General features: G+C 38.3%; 1 protein-coding gene across 1 annotated transcript in view; it reads right to left on the bottom strand.

Moving 5' to 3' along the window:
• Positions 1–4,066: 4,066 nt before the first annotated feature.
• ENPP1 (ectonucleotide pyrophosphatase/phosphodiesterase 1) overlaps positions 4,067–19,112 on the bottom strand; it is a 72,390-nt gene continuing 57,344 nt past the window's right edge. Inside the window, exons 18-25 of the mRNA XM_043888220.1 lie at positions 18,857–19,026; positions 17,972–18,023; positions 16,542–16,693; positions 14,583–14,712; positions 13,453–13,533; positions 12,495–12,627; positions 10,251–10,413; positions 4,067–8,073 (exon numbers count right to left, since the gene is read on the bottom strand). Coding sequence (XP_043744155.1) covers positions 7,903–8,073; positions 10,251–10,413; positions 12,495–12,627; positions 13,453–13,533; positions 14,583–14,712; positions 16,542–16,693; positions 17,972–18,023; positions 18,857–19,026 — 1,052 coding nt within the window. The 3' untranslated portion in view covers positions 4,067–7,902. The remainder of the gene's footprint in view (positions 8,074–10,250; positions 10,414–12,494; positions 12,628–13,452; positions 13,534–14,582; positions 14,713–16,541; positions 16,694–17,971; positions 18,024–18,856; positions 19,027–19,112) is intronic.

Genomic DNA, 19,112 nt, shown 5'->3' with positions numbered 1-19,112 from the left:
ACAGTTGGAGCAAGCAAGATAGACTTACACCAAGCCATTGAATGAAAAGTCAATGGCCAGAGAATAGAGAAGAGGTGCTTGAGCACCAAAACAACCTTTCCCCAGGGGAAGGGAGGAAGGGAATTTTAAGGATCAAGAGGCAGACAGGTCGGCAGGGCTCCAGGAAAGGGGTGGGGATTTCAAGGGGCAGCCCAGACTCGTGCAGTCTTCCAAGCTCCTTTGCACACAGCAGCATTGTGCCAAGCATAGTGCAAATCCCTCCCTGCGGGGAGATCTCAGCATGGTGATAAAGCAGAGGGAACGCCACTCTCCCCCAGGTTTCACCTGTGCGGGCATGGTTCTGGGGTCAAGTCAGAGCCCAGCTGGGGGCAGCTGATTGCTGTGTCTCTCTCAAAGCAGGCATCTCTCCCAGCACAGCTGCAAAGCATCTCTGCTCAACACCAGGTACTTTTGAAACAAACACAGGAATGGGCCAGGGCCAGTGTCCGTCCTTGAGGGGTTGGCATGGAAACAGAGAAATCAAGGCATGGAAAATAGTGACCTTTAGCTTTCTTTGTCCACTGTCTTGGATTAAACCGGTTCAGTTTGATTTTGCTCCAGGCCTTTGTGGTATTCTGGTGATAAAACACAAGTAGCTTGTATGGTTAAAAAAAAAAAAAGAAGTTTTCGCTCCTGGGGCGTGGGTTACATCACTTGGGTGGCCCTGCGATGCAGATCCACCTTTGCCGGTGAATATTTATGATGACAGCTTGTTACTGGGGAAACACTACGTGCTTTGTGGAGGGGTTCTCACTTGACACGTCAAAGCTCTAAAAATTCCCTTTTGTGCTTTCAGTTCATCAGGCATCATACTTTCCACAGGATACAGTCAATGAAACAACTGTGAATGGCCCTCGAAAGGCATTCTTGATCTATTATTTTAAAAAACTCTGCTTTGTGCACTAGAAATACATCTATAAATGAACTCTTTTAAAAAGATATTCTATTGAAAATTCCATCTGGAACTTAAAAATAGGGATGCAAAGAATTATTCATTTCAGTGTGATTGTCCTTCAGCTGCATTTCTGTAACCTGTGATGCCTTGGCAATCTTAAATGGATGCTTTGCTAGGATCATCTCACTGGTTTTTATTCACTTGGTCATTTTTCAAATTGAACAGCTACTGCATGCAAGGTGCTGTGCTAGAGACAGAGAATATAAAGATTATTTCTGTCCTCAGTGAGAAATAACTTTGGAGACAAGACAATAAATACATGAAAACCATCGATCAATTTACGAAATACATGCTAAATACCAAATGAGAGTTATGTGAAATGGAATTCATATTTATGGCAAAGATAAGAAAAATGTAAACATAAAAAGTCTTCTTTGGCCTCCTCTCTCCCTTCACCGCTCATTGTGTAGCTGCATTACCAATGGACCAAACTTCCCCCATCACCAGGAATACCTATTCAACCATAAACAGCAACATTCCCCTAGTACCAACAAGATAACTCCTTAGAAGATAGTATTTTGATTTTGTAAAGGACCACATGACCCACCATCATGGTGCTGAAATCTGGTTTATATAATCAATAATGCTTCATTTAATATATAGCCTTCTGCCTCAAGGGCTTCCCTTGTGGCTCAGCTGGTAAAGAATCCACCTGCAATGTGGGGGACCTGGGTTCGATCCCTGCATTGGGAAGATCCCCTGGAGAAGGGAAAAGCTACCCACTCCAGTATTCTGGCCTGGAGAATTCCATAGTCCATGGGGTTGCAAAGAGTCAGACATGACTGAGCAACTTGCACTCTGCCTCAAAAACCTTATGTAAACTGTGCCTTGACTTCTAATGGGCAGAACGGTTCTTAGAGCTTTCTGAGATGCTCTTCCCAGGTTATAATCCTCAAATTTGACTCAGTTAAAATTTCCCAATTCTTTCTTTGATTGATTGATTAATGATTAATTTTTTGTTGACAATTCAAACCACAGGGGCGGGGGAGGGGGGAGAGGGGGTAATATCCCACAGTATTGAGTTGTACCCCTGGTGAAACAGTGAACTCAATTTCACTCAACACACATCTTATCAAAGTTACAGTATTCTGAAATAAGCTCAAAGGATACAGTCAGCAAAGTTAACAGAAGATAACAGGCTGACAGAAGTATAGATGATGCAGCTTCTTGGGATTTCTCATTTTCCTTACACAGTTTATGGTAAGGAGACGATCTTGCCAGGTCTTTTCCTGGAAACCCCAGCTGGAAGCTAAAAATCCTCTTATACCTATAACCACATTATCCTGAAACTATTTTATTATCTTTTATGGTTGCAGACTGCTTTTAGCAAGCCAGGTACTTAGACCTAGCATGGGAGTGGGTTAAGGAGTTTGGGGACAATCTCTTAGGTCTCAATGCCATCTAGCAACACTGTGCCCAGGTCAGGGAACACACAGTCGGGACAACTGCACAAGAATGTCTAGTCTTGAGGGGAGGTGCTGTCTACAGTCTCCAAGGTCTAGGAGGGTATGAGCACATGACCAGTCCCTTAGGGGAATAGAGAAGAGGACTCCTAAGGACATCTGCCTTGGAAGTGAAGGGTTAGTAGCTCAGTCGTGTCTGACTCTTTGTGACCCCATGGATTGTAGCCTCTGTCCATGGAATTATCCAGGCAAGAATACCAGGAGTGTGGGTAGCCATTCTTTTCTCCAGAGGATCTTCCTGACCTAGGGATCGAACCCAGGTCTCCTGCATTGCAGAGCGGAAGCCCCAGTGTGCCTTGGGCTAGAACTTAGTAAGTACCAAGGAAGAGGACAGGCATCCCATCTGCCCTGTTCCCCAATTCATCCCTAATGCCTAACTCCTTAACAGAGGAAGCCCAGCTCTGAAACTTACTGTCAGTTTTGTTCTAATTGAATCTAATCTTGTTGGGGTCTTAAAGTGTGCTACTGAGTTAATCAGTGGTGTTACCTTAAAAACAAGATAGTACACAAATAAAAGCCTCATAGATTTACCAGCTTGTTTCTGTTTGGACCTTAACAAAACTGAGTAACTCAAGACAGTGAAGTTGTGTCAAGGTATATAATAGTTTATGAGCAAGAACTCAGAATTGTAGGTTTTATCTGAGATTTTTTTAAATTGTGAAAATTGGAGCAATGAGATCTATTCATTGGACTGAGAATATTTTGTTCTCATTTAAAATCATTTCAAGCTTTCATTAGCTTATAAACTTTCCACTGAGACCCCTGTTTTTCTTCCTTTGTTTAAACCCCAAACTACTGCATTTAAGTGTAGGCAGAAATGATATTTGATAGTGAAAAATACCTGGATATCATTGGACAAAATTATCAAAAGATGTAAAAAACTCATTTCCTGTATATTTATTAAATTGTTTTGTATCTCTGTTCTGTGAAAGCTGAAGTTTATTCTGAGTTCTGAATTTCTGATTTATAGTGAAATTGGATATGAGTTTTAAAAATAATATGTTAGATATTTGTATTAAAACCCTCAAATTGTCCCTTGAATTGAGTGCTTGGGGCAAGTATGAAGTTAAATTTAAAACAATTGCAAAAAAAAAAAAACAAAAAAAACAATTGCATTGGGGTAGGATTATATTGCTTCCTTTTACCATCCCATAGGTGTAATACTCATTCCTAGTAAACTAACTGTATTTTATACATCTATGGTTCCTGGTATACATATGATTTCTAGTAAACATCTTTTTTTTTTCCAGTCACTATATATTATGGAGAAGATAAATAGGAAAATTTCATGTTGAAAAAATTTATATAAGTTATAAGTTGGAGTCTTTCCTTCTGGTTTCAGATCATTTTAAACACTGGAAAGATATTTCTATATGCCTTGCCTTTATATATGTTACTTGTTTTTACTTTGAAATATAGCTAAATGTAATTAAAATACCAAAAAACAAGAATAGTCAGTCACACATCAGAAATGGCTGTTCACTTTGTGAACCTGAAATGAACTTTGGATCTTGTCTCTCCTTCGGACAACACAGCTGCGGATAATTGTCTACAACCCTTGACACACACACACACACACACACACACCCTCGCAGGAAAGCAGCCGGTCTTCTGGATACACAACTTTTATTTGTAAATCCACATTTCTTAGCTTAGAGACACTTATTCTGTAGAAGTTTTTTCTATCTTACAATATTTATTCTGTAGAAGTTTTTTCTATCTTACAATATTTAGACTGGCCAAAAAATCAGGGAAAATGTCCTTGAAGTATAGTCATAAAAAAATTTACTTGGTGCTTGTGAAAGCACACACATACCTAATTCCTGTGCTAGGCTTCAGTAGGAAGTGTGATCACACTTAAGTTTCAAAGTTCAACAGTTTCAATCATAGATAAACACGTACCCACAGATCTGGGCGGGACAGTTATTGCAGCTAACGGCAGAAAACAGTCACGAGGGGGTCAGAGCCTCCCGCAGGACCGGGTGGTCTGGCTCTCTCCGCCTGGTCTGTCTTATCTCCTTAAACGGGACCAATCAGCCCAGCTGTCCTGTGGATCTCCTTATCCCGCTGGAACCTAAACATTCACCTATTCTCCCTAAGGCTTGCCCTCTTTGCTCTGATTCCTGGAAATATTTTCAGGTTTCACCTGATTTTCTGCTCTGCCACACTAGACTAACCAAGTAGAAAATTTTGCATGAGAGTTACTTACCTCATTTAAGAAGTACTGACGAGAGATAGGGCAGTAAAATTAGGCATAAATAAAAGTTTTGCTGTTCATTTGAAAGGAAAGGATGGCCTTTATTGAGAAAAGTAAGATAAAAACATTCCCATACATGATCATGTGAATTTAGCATTCAAACTGGAGACGAATCGTATGTTTTAAGTTGATTAAAGAGTAGAAGAAAGGGTCTCTTTCCAGACAAGAGGGAAAAAAAAAAAAGAATGCTGTATAAGAGCAAGTGAAAACGAAGTAGGAACAGATGTGCATGCCTTTCCCTTTAAAGAGTCAGCACAGAATTTATATTCTGACATTTCCTTTAAGAACAGGAGGTCAACAACAAAAAAATGAAATAGTTGCTTATTGTAAACTGGTCACAGTGACACTTGTAGAAAATATCTGCAGTAGCAGTAAATGGAAAAATGCCCAAAATGTATGCATCCAAGGGAGGCTAAAATGCCCTTCCCGCACCCTTTCCCCTGAAGAGCTCTAACTCACCCCTCAAGTCTGGGCCCAGCTATCACCTCCTCTAGTAAGCCACCACCCTCACTGCCAAGGGGCACCAGGGCCTCCTTCGTGCCCCATGGTTCCTTTAGAACATTTACCACACTCTTGGGATCATTTACATTTCTTATGTCTCCTCCCTTTCTTCAAGACTGAAAAGACTGTAAATCATTTTTTTCTGTTATTCCTGGTGTCTGGCAAAGGGGAAAGGCGTCTATCCACTTAATTAAGATCTGCTAAGATGTTCTATGTAGAGGCAACTGTGTCTGCATGTGTTTTGAAGAATATATAAAAATCAGTAAGATACTTCTACAAAGAAGTAGATATCCTTCTGCGAAATGCAGATAAAAAGCTTTGTTATTATATATAAAAGAAAGATAGGAAGATTCTAAAAGGTGGAGAGGAGAAGGCAGACAGGCTAGGGACCTCAAGACCCAAGCAGCAACACCGCAATGAGTCCCCCTGGGCTTCCTTTTAGTTCATATATCCCAGACTTGCTGCCGCAAAAGTCAGCAACCTGGATATTCCAACAAGTAAGGACAAAAAGAAACCCCAAGAAAGGCCTGCTATCTCTGCAGCCAAAGGACCAGAAGAGGAGTGGCCTAGCAAGAAACAAAACAATAACCACTCCACTCCAACTAAAAACATCACCATGCCAGGAAAGACAGGGGCTTGCCAGGCTGTGAAGAGTTGCCCCAAGTTCTCTGCCAGAAGAGCATCAGAGACGGCTGAGTAGGAAACTGGTAATTTTATTCCCACTAGTGATAAAAAAAAAAAATTTTTCCTTGCCACCCCTGTCCACAGCATCAGTGCACACCACGTGGAAGCGCTAATTAGGAGCCTAGCACATCCCAGGCAGGGAGACATCAATGGAGACAGAGGAGGATACTGAATTCCTACTCTGTCCAGCAACAAGGGTTTCTCCTCACTCCAAGCGTCAATAGAGGGTGAAAAAACCTGGACTCTAACACAACTGGCATTAATAGGATAGTGCCCCCAACTCCCCTGCTAAAGTCAGCTAAAGCAGAAAGTGTAAATGAGATCCACAGTCTCAAACATAATCCCTAAAATATCCAGGTTTCAGTTGAAAATCATTCATTACAACAAGAACCAGAAAAATATTTTTGAATGAAAAAAGATAACAGATGCCAACATAAAGACAACACATGTAGGAATTACCTGACAAGGATTTTACAACATCCAACATAATGCTTCAATAAGCAATTATGAACATGTTTGAAACAAATGCAAAACTGGAAAGTCTCAGCGAAGAGATAAAAATTCTCAGCAAGGAAATAAAAGCTACAAAGAAGAATCAAATGGAAATTTTAGAAACAAAAAATCTGCAATAACTGAAATATAAAAATAAATGAATGGGCTCAACAGCAAAATGAATTAGAGGAAAGAATCTGTGGAATTGAAGACAGAACAATAGAAATTGCCCAATCTGAAAAACCGAAAAAAGAGTCTGGGGGGAAAAATGTATATAACCTCAGGGATCTGTGGGACTAAAATAAAATCAACGAAACTTTCTAAATTAGTAAATAATTTTCAGATGCAAGCTGTATTATTGGAAGGTTTGGGGCCCCTATGCTATTGAAGAACAAGTGGAATGTGAAGGACAAATACAGACTTTTGGTGTATTAATATAACACTTAAATCAGATTCAAGTAGCCTAAAACATGAATGTAGCTTTTGAACATTCACAGGTTGGTACTGAACGGTATATACAGTCTACAAAGTGAAGAAAATCAAGTTCATTTATCATGAGTATTAAGAAGATAATAAATGATGGTAATACATTCTCTTCAAATCAATGGAACTTCAGAATGAACATCTCAGAACAGGACAGCTCTGTTGCTAGTAGGGTGATTTTTGTCTATAGAGGAAAACATTCCTATTATTTGGATGAAAAATGCTATCTTGCATGAGTTGACAAGCCCCATGAAGTTTAACTAAGACAAGACGCACTTTTAACAGTATAAAGTAACAATTATTGGAGTTATTTTCAACCTATATCATCAGTGATCAGATTGGAATATTTTTCTTTTTTGGTACAAATGTAGAATAAAATTTTATAAAGGGTAGATACACTCAGTACAGATGGTCCCTTAAAGTTTAACCTGAAAGAATCATTAAATCTGAAGAAACCCAGTCACAATTAAAAAATAGTAAGCTTTTGAGGGGGTGTATAGAAGAGATAAAAATAGGGCTTCAAATATTTCTGCTCCCATATACTTTTCTGATTAAAATGAAAATAAATGAATATCCTAGTTAAAAAGAATCCAGAATCACTTTTAAATTCCTGTGAATAAACTAATGAAACATGGTCTACTCCAATCCTATTCATTAGTCTAGTGTTTGTCAGCATCATAGAAATTGATTAATGATAATATGATTCAAATATCTGGTGTCCAGAGAATGTTCACAGCTCCTTCTGCCCTTAAGAGAAGTAGAAGAGCAGTTTTAGGTATGATCTGTCTTTATTCCCAAATCTGAACAATTCTTACACATTCAAACATGTGTGAGACTCAGTAGGAACACTTTCCTACTGTTACGCGGAGGCCACAAGTTTCCCTGAGAAGGTCGTGTATCACAGAGGATTCCCAGTTCTAACTCTGGTCAACAGTTTCCAAACAATGCAACAGCGTAAATAGAGGATGTATAAAACAGAAGGCTCTTTCACAAAGATTTACTGTCCTGTTTTTGGAATAAAAAAAGTATCAGTCTTCTTGGTTAAAGGTTGGCAAATGTGTTTTCAACTTTAAAATGTCTGAAATTGGCTCTTTTCTTTCTTGATAGAAGCTGAGTCCGGTGATGTGTTCAACATCTGTGATCCGAGCTCTGTGTAGCTTCAACAACTCTTCAACCCATAAAGATTCATGCTTCCCGTGCTATGAGGGTGGGAAAGGAAGAAAAGTCACTGGACAATATTCAATCCACCTTCCCTACACACTCTGCATCTCCCTCATTGTAATCAGCCATGACACCCTGTCTCTTAAATGGCAGATGCCATGAGAATTGTTAGGCATAATCCCTGCTCTTGAGCAGTTCACCATCCAATACATACCATGCATGTTTGTTTAATAGATGTATTAAATCTGAGGAAAGTGTATGTGGAACAGATATACCTACATTGCCTTGGTGCAAGAAACAGTATGGGGTTAAAAATGTTGGAAAACAGAAGCGACATGCCACGGTGCAAAGAATATGGGAATTAGCATAAAGGAACTTGGATTGATGCCGAAGAACTGGTGCCTTCAAATGATGGTGCTGGAAAAGACTCCTGAGAGCCCCTTGGACAGCAAGATCAAATCAGTCAATCTTAAGGGAAATCAACCCTGAATATTGGTTAGAAGCTCTGATGCTAAAGTTGAAACTCCAGTATTTTGGTCATCTGATGCAAACAGCAAACTCATTGGAAAAGTCCCTGATGCTGGGAAAGATTGAGGGCAGAAAAAGAAGAGGGCCTCAGAGGATGAGATGGCTGGATGGCATCACTGATGCAATGGATATGAACTTGGGCAAACTTTGGGAGATGGTGAGGGACAGAGAGGCCTGGCATGCTGCAGTCCATGGAGCTGCAAACAGTCAACAACAACTTGGATCAAGTTCTACTTCTACCATTATCCTACCAGGTAAACTGAGGCAAGTTATTTAACATCTGAATACTAATTCTCTTACCTGCGCCCTCCTCACAGGGTTGTTCTGAAGATCAAACACAATGATGTGTGCAAATGAGCTATATAAATGCTAGTTCTTATCAGAATCAGTTATCTACACAGCTCCAATGAAGAAAGGGTTAGGGGAAGTGGAAAAACACACTTTCACTTCTGGTGAATTAGTGAAGTTCTAGCTAATATGAGACCAAAAAAGAATTAAAGGCTTATGCTCTGGCACATGGAAGCAGAGATGGAAATCATACACCCATATGTTGGTGTAAATTTTTCTGAAAATGGCTACTGGAGAAAGTCAGATGAAGAACATATCCACTTGCTGGTGTGCTATGATTATACTTCAAAGACACACTTCAATAAAGGTTCATGTGCCCTGACGATATTATTAGTTGCAAATAATAAATACAGACTTTTCACATAAAAGGGAACAGATCAATAATTTCCATTTTCCCATCAGCTTCTAATCATCCACCACCCGGAAGCTGCTTCACTCGGTCTCCTCCACTCCAGCGACCCTCACCCTGGCTTTCAAGGGCAGAGCCTGACTCAGTAGACTACTTGGCCAGTAGATATTGACCATCTGTTCCAGCATTTACATGAATAAATAAAAGACATCTGTTCTCTCAGGCCAACATCCAGCTAATCCTTGGACACTGTATCAGACATGAAACAGAAGGGGTCAGTAAGTATATGTGCTGTGCTTAGTCGGTCAGTCGTGTCCAACTCTTTGTGACCCCATGGACCATAGCCCACCAGGCTCCTCTGTCCCTGGGGATTCTCTAGGCAAGAATACTGGAGTGGGCTGCCATGCCCTCCAGGGGATCTTCCCAACCCAGGGACCGAACCCAGGTCTCTCGCATTGAAGGTGGATTTGTTATCGTCTGAGCCACCAGGGAAGACCAAGTATATGTGATACACCTTCAAAGGATTCACTTTCTGGTTCAAGTCCAATATTTGGTGTCTTCTAGTTATACTGCCATTATAGAATTTGTTAAATGCTTATTGGTATAATAGCTTTTGGAATGGTACAGATGGAAAAGGAACTTAACACCTAATTCAAGGCACTTAACATCAGTTTGGTTAGTGAAATGTAAGCATAAATCTATTGCAGCCCTTTTTTTCCAGGGAAGGGCCCAGAATTTATACATGGATTTAGTGGCTAAGCCATATGACGTCAACCAAGTTTTTACATTTTGATCTTACTGTTGGTGCTTTTAACAGACAAGAATGATCTTCTTTGAATAAACTAAGAGGATCAAGTTTAAAAGCATTCTATAATCTCAAACATGTATGTTCTAGTTATGTCTTCTTTTCCCACAGTAATGTCAGATGTAAGACATGCACAAATATATTTATATATCGATGCTTAAAGATAAATTACAAAGGCCACTTACCGCACAGCTTTCTCTATTATCAGTCCTGTGAGGCAAAATGAAAGCCAAGGGATCTAAATTTTCACACTGTAAGGGAGTCTGGGATGTGTTTTTACAACTTGTTAGCACAATGAAGAAGTGCGTTGGAATCAGAACTTCCTGATTACGGATGATTTTGCTGTTTCTGTAAAATACGATAATATGCACTTTAAGAAAAAAATAACTATCTTCCCTTTAATGACTATCTCACTCAAGTATATTTTTAACACAATATATCCCCCAATAAAATTCAGTCAAATAATTAAACATACTGTAAGAAGTTAGTCATCATAATACCTCAACATTTTCTGCCAGATGGAGAAAGAAGAATTAGAAGACATAGAAACACAATCCAAATAATGTTACTTTTTATAGAAATTTATTAAAACTTTGTATTTTTTTGGTAATTCCACCTTAACATATTGGAACTGAGACACTAAGGGAAAAAATCATCAATTTTGAAAATGTACAATCAAGACTCTAAAGCATTACTGAGAATCTTTTAAACTCCAGGCAGTTACGAACAGAGAGTGAAAGACAGAGAACTGGTTTGAGATTTTTTTCATTCCAGCTCCTTCAGAGAAGCTGTTGTTTTAACTGGATCTTCTTTCCTATCCTATAACTTTGTTTTTACTTTTTGTTTTTAATTAAAGCATATTCTCAAAGATGTCCCAAGTGACACATTTACCTCATCTTAATTCTATTTCCTTAGATCTGAAGACTAGATTTGTTTGGGGGGAAAAAAAAGTAGATTCATTTGGTTTTTTAGTTATCTTTCAAAATTTAAGGTAGTGGTGGTATCATTAAAAAAACAAACAAACACAATCTTATGTGGAGCCACTATACACGAAGCAGATTAAAACGTGTTCCAGTTGAAGCTGTGAATGGGAAAGGAATAAGTTCTCTTCTCTACCCATTCTCCTGCTGCTACCTCTGAGGCATTTACATAGGATCCTTATGCCTTAAAGAATATATTAAAAATATAATTTTACAAATGAAGTGGTCACAGGTGTACATGTATAAACAGTAACCTCTAAGTCAGCCTGAGGGAGCGGTTCTCAGAAGGGGGCTGAATCCCAGTGGATGTTTCACTCCACTTTTCTCATAGATTGAAGAACCAAAATTGCTTCCAAAAATTTTGCAATTGTTTTAATGAAGATCAACTGATCTCTAAAATGTTCTTCCCCTTTCCTTTATGAGAGCACCACTGATGGTTTCTCAAGAAGGTCACTGTATCATTCTGAGACCGGAAGGGGGCAGGGCACAATCTTTAAAAACATAACATAGTCCAAGGACGTGACATAAATTGGTTAGAACAAACTAGGTCCAAGGTGGCGGATGATTCAAATTCCACTAGACCTTGGGGGTCAGTATACACTTACTGAAACACATCGGCATCCCAAACAACATGCCCACGGGCACCATGACAGTCCCAAGGCCGACTCTAAAGACGAGAAAGTGGGCAATGCCCAGTTTCTGGAAATACCCACCCCTTCCTCAAAAGAGCTGGGAGACCCCTCCCACTCATTAGCCTGTGAAATTACCCACCCCTGTAAAAACTGACACTCCATACCCTGGGGCCTCTTGCCTTCTGAGATGGCCCACATTCTATCTATGGAGTGTGTATCTCCCTGAATAAACCTCATTTCTCTTTACTATGGCTCGCTCTTGAAGTCTTTCCTGTGTGGAGCCAGCAACCCACACTTGGTGGCCATCCCAGGGACTCAGAAGTGATCTGGGACATGGCCATCCTCTTCCACCCCACTTTCGTTCCTGCAACAAATTCCCCTTGCAGCAGACTTGGATAAAACCGAAAGCTGCGACATTCAACCTACGGCAACACCGCAGCACTATGGCTTTATGTCTTCATTCTTTATCTTGTAACTGGCAGTTTGCTAGTTAAAACGGCTTCTTCACAATAGCCACAGAGAGAGATTTTAAACACTGTTGTTATCTTCTTAACAAAAGGCAGAGTTCAGTATTTAATATGAGCTATAGAATTATTCACCTAAGCTGAGTGGGGGATAAACACTAATTTCATCTAAAAAATATTTTACTGAATATCAAAACATCAAAATTAATCAGCTATTTCAAGGGGCTTCCTGCATAATGAGAAATGTCAGCTACACAAATATGAATAGATAGATAGAAGAGGTTCTGCTGACTCAACTGGATGGTAGTCCCATTTGAGAGCTGTATTTAAGAGTAAATGAAACATGTTCTTACTGCTTCAGAGTCTCCAAGGAATCATAACGTCCGTCATAATCAGAATCGAACACAGGACCACTGACAACATTGAGACCGTTTCTTTCTTCAGCATACCTCTGCAGTAAGGTGCCATGAAAGTAGTTCCATATAACTGAAACAAGAAGGAAGACGCTAAGTGCCAAAAGGACGAGATGACTTAAATCAACCATGAGTCAAATTATGAATCAAAATTAGCATTTGTCATACGTAGGGATAAAGTGAAGTCTGGCCAACAATCAGCTTTTGCTCTTGGAAAGACTAACCAGCAAACGCTGAATTCAATTCTACTTCAGGCATCCCTGAACATATGTATTACCATGAAGCTGAGATCAAATACTATCACTAAGCATAAAAAATATAAGAACACAAACAAGGCAAGCTATTCAAATTTATTGTTAACATCTGTATTTTGGGGGAAATATTCTAGAGAATTTTGAACTATGCAAAAGCATTCCAGAGGTAAACTACAATAAAATTTTCCTTGTATGCTCTGTAAGTTACTTAAAGTATAAATGTGTATTTATTCTTAAAAAAGCCAATAGCTGCAATAATTAATAATGATGTAAAATCCATTCATTTTAAATTAAAAACAATTATCAAGAACTTCTAAATAGTTAAATAAGGCAACAGACTGAAATTTAATATATATTAGTAGATTACATTAGCTAGATAAGTTAAGAAGAACACTACATTCTTTTCCCACAAAAGTGTTTGTAGACACTTAAATATAAAGCATAATAATAAATATGGGACTATATCATAATTCAATACTTGTAGGATTTTTTGTGTACTGGTATTTTCTAAGTTAAACAAACCTATAAGAACATACTTGATGTTTAGTCATTTAATTTGGAGGATCAGTCATTTACATATAAATCACACCTATAATTTTGGGAAATTCATTTGAAACTAAGAGATATAAGATTAAAAATTTTACCTTGAAAACTCTGGTACATAGGCACTATATTAGTAGTAAGTAATGCTTCAGAATATACTTGACTTGAACCTTTATGTAATTCTACAAAGAAAATAACAAGAACAACTATTTCATTCTTTACAAATCACAGTAAGAACTATACTTTCTCATGGGGGTATTTAAAAAAATGGGCTATCATCTTAAACTCGTAAAACTTTCCCAGGTACTAGATCAAGGCGGGAAATGCAATGTGATCAGGTCCCTTAAAAAAAAAATTGGATCTTTTCTTCTTCAAAATGAATTTATCAAAGAAACGAAATCTTTAATATGAAGGGCCCAAATGAAACATATTCAAATTTTACCTCATTTGCCTTATTTTCAACTAAAGTATATTGTGTCAACAATCTTTCCTTGAACTCTTTCACAGAAAAAAGAAAAAAGGAGAACATCTGGCTTCAGAACACCTACTAACCAGAAAAAAACATCACAAGGGATGTCTGCCTTGAAATGCTGTACAAGGCTTCTTTGTATGGACTTCTGGCTTGGACTTATTTTTATAATGCAAAAGCCAAGTTCTGACTTCAGAAGCTTGCTCTGGGGACTGGACTGGATATTGAGTGTATTGACTAGAGTCCTCTGACTTTTTCCTTTTTAGGCTGGCCTCAAAATGTCTTCTATTTAACATACAGATCTGCCAGTTGAAAAAATAGAACATGATTTAAAAAAAAAAAAAAGCCATTCCCCAGGGGCCTGTATCAGTGAAAGAGCAAGGAAACTCAGGTTCTCCCAACCTCATTCTTTGACAAATCAGAGTTTTCTTTTTAAACAACAAAATGGTTATCTCTTTCCTAAGAACCCTGATGCATCCTTTTGACCTGAGTTTCTCAAATTCTGTTAAAAAGAAATGTAGAAAAGTGAAGAATGTTCTATCTACAGTGGTTACCCTAAATCCATCACCCTCCAGACAAAAGTAAACAGGTTTCCAAAACTCAAGTTTCAGATACTTGAACAATGTCCCTCATAGTTCTATTCCCCATTCACAGTTTTCACCAGTAAATAAACAAGATGTACACTTCCCCATAAGAAAGAAAAGGAAATGGAAGAAAGAAAAAACATAAGGGAAAGGGAACAGCAGAGAGGAAGAGACTTACGTGGTGGGGAGAGGAATCCATAGCTCAGTTTAGCGTTATTTTTATAAAATGAACATTTATGGACAGGACTAACAGGAATTCGGAGATCCTGGTAAAAACAGTTGGAAAAGTCTTCTGTAAAGAAACTGTCCTGAAGAACAAAATGAAAAGGACAATCAGGGATGAGGCATACAGAACAGAACAAAATGCTAGAGCTTTATAATAAATCAAAGGTAACCCATATCATAAAATCATGGAGTTGTGGTTGTCTGTTCACGCCCTGCTCCACTATTCAGTTTTCTGTTAGTGTATTCATCTTGTTTCTAACCAAAGTGTAAAAACTCTTTATAATATTAAAGATATTAATCAGTTGTCATATATGTGCAAGTTTTTCCTACCATGTTGTGCTACTTTTGTTTATAATATTTTTGTCTATTCAGTTTCTAACTTTTGTGTAGTGAATTGCTGATTTTTAGAGATCAGACTCTTTCATAGTACAACACAGCCAAAAGTTGGGGGTGGGGGGCGGGCAGTGGGGGAAAGCCACTGAACAGTAATTTGATGTGAAAACCTCATGAGTAGTGATGACTCAATTTTTGCAGCTTTCATTATATAAGAAAACTGAAAATTCAGAGTCCAAGGACATTATAATTAAGGCATTAAACTATAATAAATAGGATGGGGACCTACAAAATACTGGGTAAGCTGCTATATACTGAATTGTCCAAAAAGTTCGTTTGGGTTTTTTGAAGATGTTATGGAAAAACAGAAATCAAGTTTTTGGCGAACTCAATATTACAAAGTCAATTAAAAAGTGTTTGAAATGTTTGAAGATGTTCTTCAAAAATTAAACATCAAATTAAGGTAGAAACTTTCCATACATATGTGAATGTGTGTGTGTATTCTCTCTACACACAGATACAAAAATTACATATACATGAACAATCTTAGTGAGTAGTAACAATAACTGTGTTTTTAAAATCTAACTGCTATAGTCAACTAAACTCTCTCAAATCCCCTTTCTATCCTTTAAGGGCATCCTATATCTTACCAGACATTTTCACTTTCTGAAAATCTGGTCAGTCTGGTTTAGACCCTGATGCTGGGAAAGAATGAGGGCAGGAGGGGAAGAGGGTGACAGAGGATGAGATGGTTGGATGGCATCACTGACTTAATGGAGTTGAGTGTGAACAAACTCCAAAGACAGTGAAGGACCCGGAAGCCTGGCATGCTGCAGTCCATGGGGTCGCAGAGAGTCGGACAGACTTAGGGAGTGAACAACAACTAATTTAAAACTTGACTTCCAGATAAGATGTAAACCTCATCTCCTTCCCCCATTCTCTGTCTCAAGCTCTGTTTCTTTCCTCATTTATCTTGCTACCACAGCATGCAGGGGGTGAGGGTGAGGGAGAATGGCGGTCTTATTCTGGAACATCTTGGCTCCTTTCGAGGCTGAGCTCCCCTAGTCTGGGTGGGGGACAGGACCCCAGGCCTCTCCCTGATTTGCTCTGGGAGGTCTCCCTGTAGGTGGGAGACGCAGGGAGGTTACTGAGCTTCCATGTCCTCCTCCATCCCTGAGGGCCCAAGATTTGGGCAGCTGAGGGAAATCCTTGTACTTACACGGCTGTGTGTTTAGAAATAATAACTCTAATTGATTGTAAAAGTGACGTCATGAAATTAGAAATTAGCATCATCAAATATTAAAACCAAGGGAAAAAAAAAAAAAACCCAAAGCCTGGGAGAAACCTTCACTGCATACCCTCATTTCACAAAGGTTTGCTCTGAACGTCAAAGCCACGTAGCTAGTCAGTGGCCAAGCTAGAACCGGGACCTAATTTTTCTGACTCTCGGTTCAGTGATCTTCTAATTTGGGAGCTGGTTACAGAGCTGAGATTGACAGTGAGAAATGATGCTGTCAAAGTTTTGCTTAGTGATAATATAACATAACCACACAGAGGCAAAGAGGTGACAAATACTTGCATTTCTGTCGATGGTGTAGGATGTCCAAAGGGGCATCACGATGTCTTGGCTGTAGCCACTCACAAACTGGTGCTGGTAAAGCAGACAGACAGTGCTGTTCCGGAGAACTCTGGGTCTCCCATAGGGTAGAGTGCCACGCTTAATGGTCTTCTCTTGGGTCATAGGGGGAACGTGAAACCACTGTTCAAACACACTTAGTATGCTTTCCATGGTAAGATATAATGATATACACTCATCTGATTCTTTTCTCTACTTAATCCTATTGAAAAATTATTTGTAACTGTAAAACAAAACTACTTACAAATAACAGAACCATAAACAATTTTAAAAAAACAAAAGGGGTTCACAACAGTGTATGCCTATGTAGATCCTGAAAATCAATGTGATATTAAGATATTACAAGAAGATACTACACGAGATTGCTGGGAATTTCAGTAACTAGGACTTATATTACTAAAATTCTTTAATATTATCTTTATTACTTATTTTCCAAGACATAATATCAAAAGAAAGTTTTCTGGATGATGTGTATACTCAGAAAGCAAAAATTTTAAACTGAAATTATGAGACTACACCAAATGGAATAATAGTACATAAACCATTTATTGCCCTTTTCTCAAGCATCAGATGCTTTATAGAATTCTCTGTATATATCACTGAATTTAATTCATATGGACTCCTATAAATTGAGGTTATATACTTACTTTATAGATGAGAAAAGAGCAACTTATAGGGAACAAATACTTTTTCCATGGACATATGGTTTCTAAGCTCATATTCAAACCCATATCTACTCAGTTCCAAAGGTGTCATTTTTCACCATGACACTTTGCCACCTTGGGGTCATCTAAAATTTCTCTAATCTGCACATTTATAGAGATTTCATAGAGAGAAATCCAAGTCAAGAGCATGCAGAATTCACTTCTGTATTCCAGCAAGAAAAAACTGTTAGCCAAGTAACTTAAGGATCTGAGACTGTGTCAAGGGATATCAAAGGGATACTAAATATCCACACTTCGTCAGATGTCTGCATATGCTTAATTTTAGTTCGAGAGTTATGAAAAAGTAACTTTAGATAAATCAATTTATACTCCTTTATAATTAAGAACTAAGTGAAACAGAAATTTAGGTATTTTAAATGGAATCTGAGGACCTATTATTATAATATAAACCTATAAATATCTTCAAAAATCTCAAAATACTCCACTGAGTCCATAACGAGTGATTCAGCTTCCACTAATTACATTACATACCGCTTCCACTGTAAACACCCCTTCCTTCCTTATGACTAACAGTTTAGATTGTCAAGCTAAGAAGTTCACCCAGTTCATCAGCTGGTCCTCCACTGCTACCTTATTTTATTGGTTATTCGCAAACAATGACCCCAAACTAATTCTGAGCTTCACATTGTTGAGGAAAAGCCTGCTTACCTTCTGCCATGGTCAGATTCAACTGTGTCTGAAAATCCACAATTGGCAAAATCTAAAAAATTAATGATACAATTTTTGAGGATTGAAAAGTGTGCTTTAATTTTGTAACAAATGACTTCTACAGCTTAAGTATGCCACCACACAACAAAGATAAAATTATAACCATGCTGTACAAATGAAATTATTTTTTTGAAGAAGAGGATAAAAACATAGGGATAATAGTTGCAAAAAGACAAAATTATTAGCACAGCAGAACACAAGTCATTAAAAATAAGAATATAACTACTGTTTATAATTCTTATCTCTACTCTTATGGTCTTTTACAAGCATAAATTAAGCCTAAAACAAAAGACAGAGCCTAAGATGAGCTACTCAAATGTCTGCTTTTATGGACACGATCAATTTTGTTTATAATTTGTCATATATTGTCATCTCCTTACAACAATTACATATTAAGATAGGAGTAAAAATGAAGTGTCATAAATTCATTTCATCCCCCAAAATATTTTCCTTCTAAATTTAAAATAGGTTGGGATGTACTTTAGAGAGGGAATACTGAGATTGGTTCATAAAAGACCTCACTGCTTAGGAGGGCAGCCCGGATTCTGCGATTGAGTATATTTCAGAATTCAGCTAGCCTCCTCGCAGCCTGCAGCCAGATCAAGTCTCAATACAAGGGGATTAAAAATACAGCAAGGGTGTAAAAACTAAGAGGGGGAAAAATAAAAAATAAAAAGGTCGGCATATGTCACTAGAGTTGAAAATATGTACATTCGCTCCCACTCACAGATTTTAATTCAATCATCATATATTTCTGCAGCGTACGCTATGCAGAAGGTGCTATGAAGCCATAGCCACTGGGCTAAATATCTTCGGAATACTTACCGAGGGATCACACGAGCAGTCGAGGCTCTCCCTGGGCGCTCTTGGGAAGGGGCACTGGCCCAGGGAGCGGACTTCTTTGGGATGCTTTGGAGTGTAGACAGGATTACTTAGAAGGTGATTAAGGCTTCCATGAGTCCCATTATTAGGAGCTGGGGTCAAATTCAGTAAATCTGCACAATTCCAAGAATGGTAAATAAAGATTTACTTAAGAAATTTCAAAACTAAATAGTAGTTTTGCACTATGAATTTTATTTTT

This window comes from Cervus elaphus, chromosome 26, assembly GCF_910594005.1.
Source record: "Cervus elaphus chromosome 26, mCerEla1.1, whole genome shotgun sequence".
NCBI classification, from domain to species: Eukaryota; Metazoa; Chordata; class Mammalia; order Artiodactyla; family Cervidae; genus Cervus; species Cervus elaphus.
This window is presented reverse-complemented; position numbering and strand designations above follow the sequence as displayed.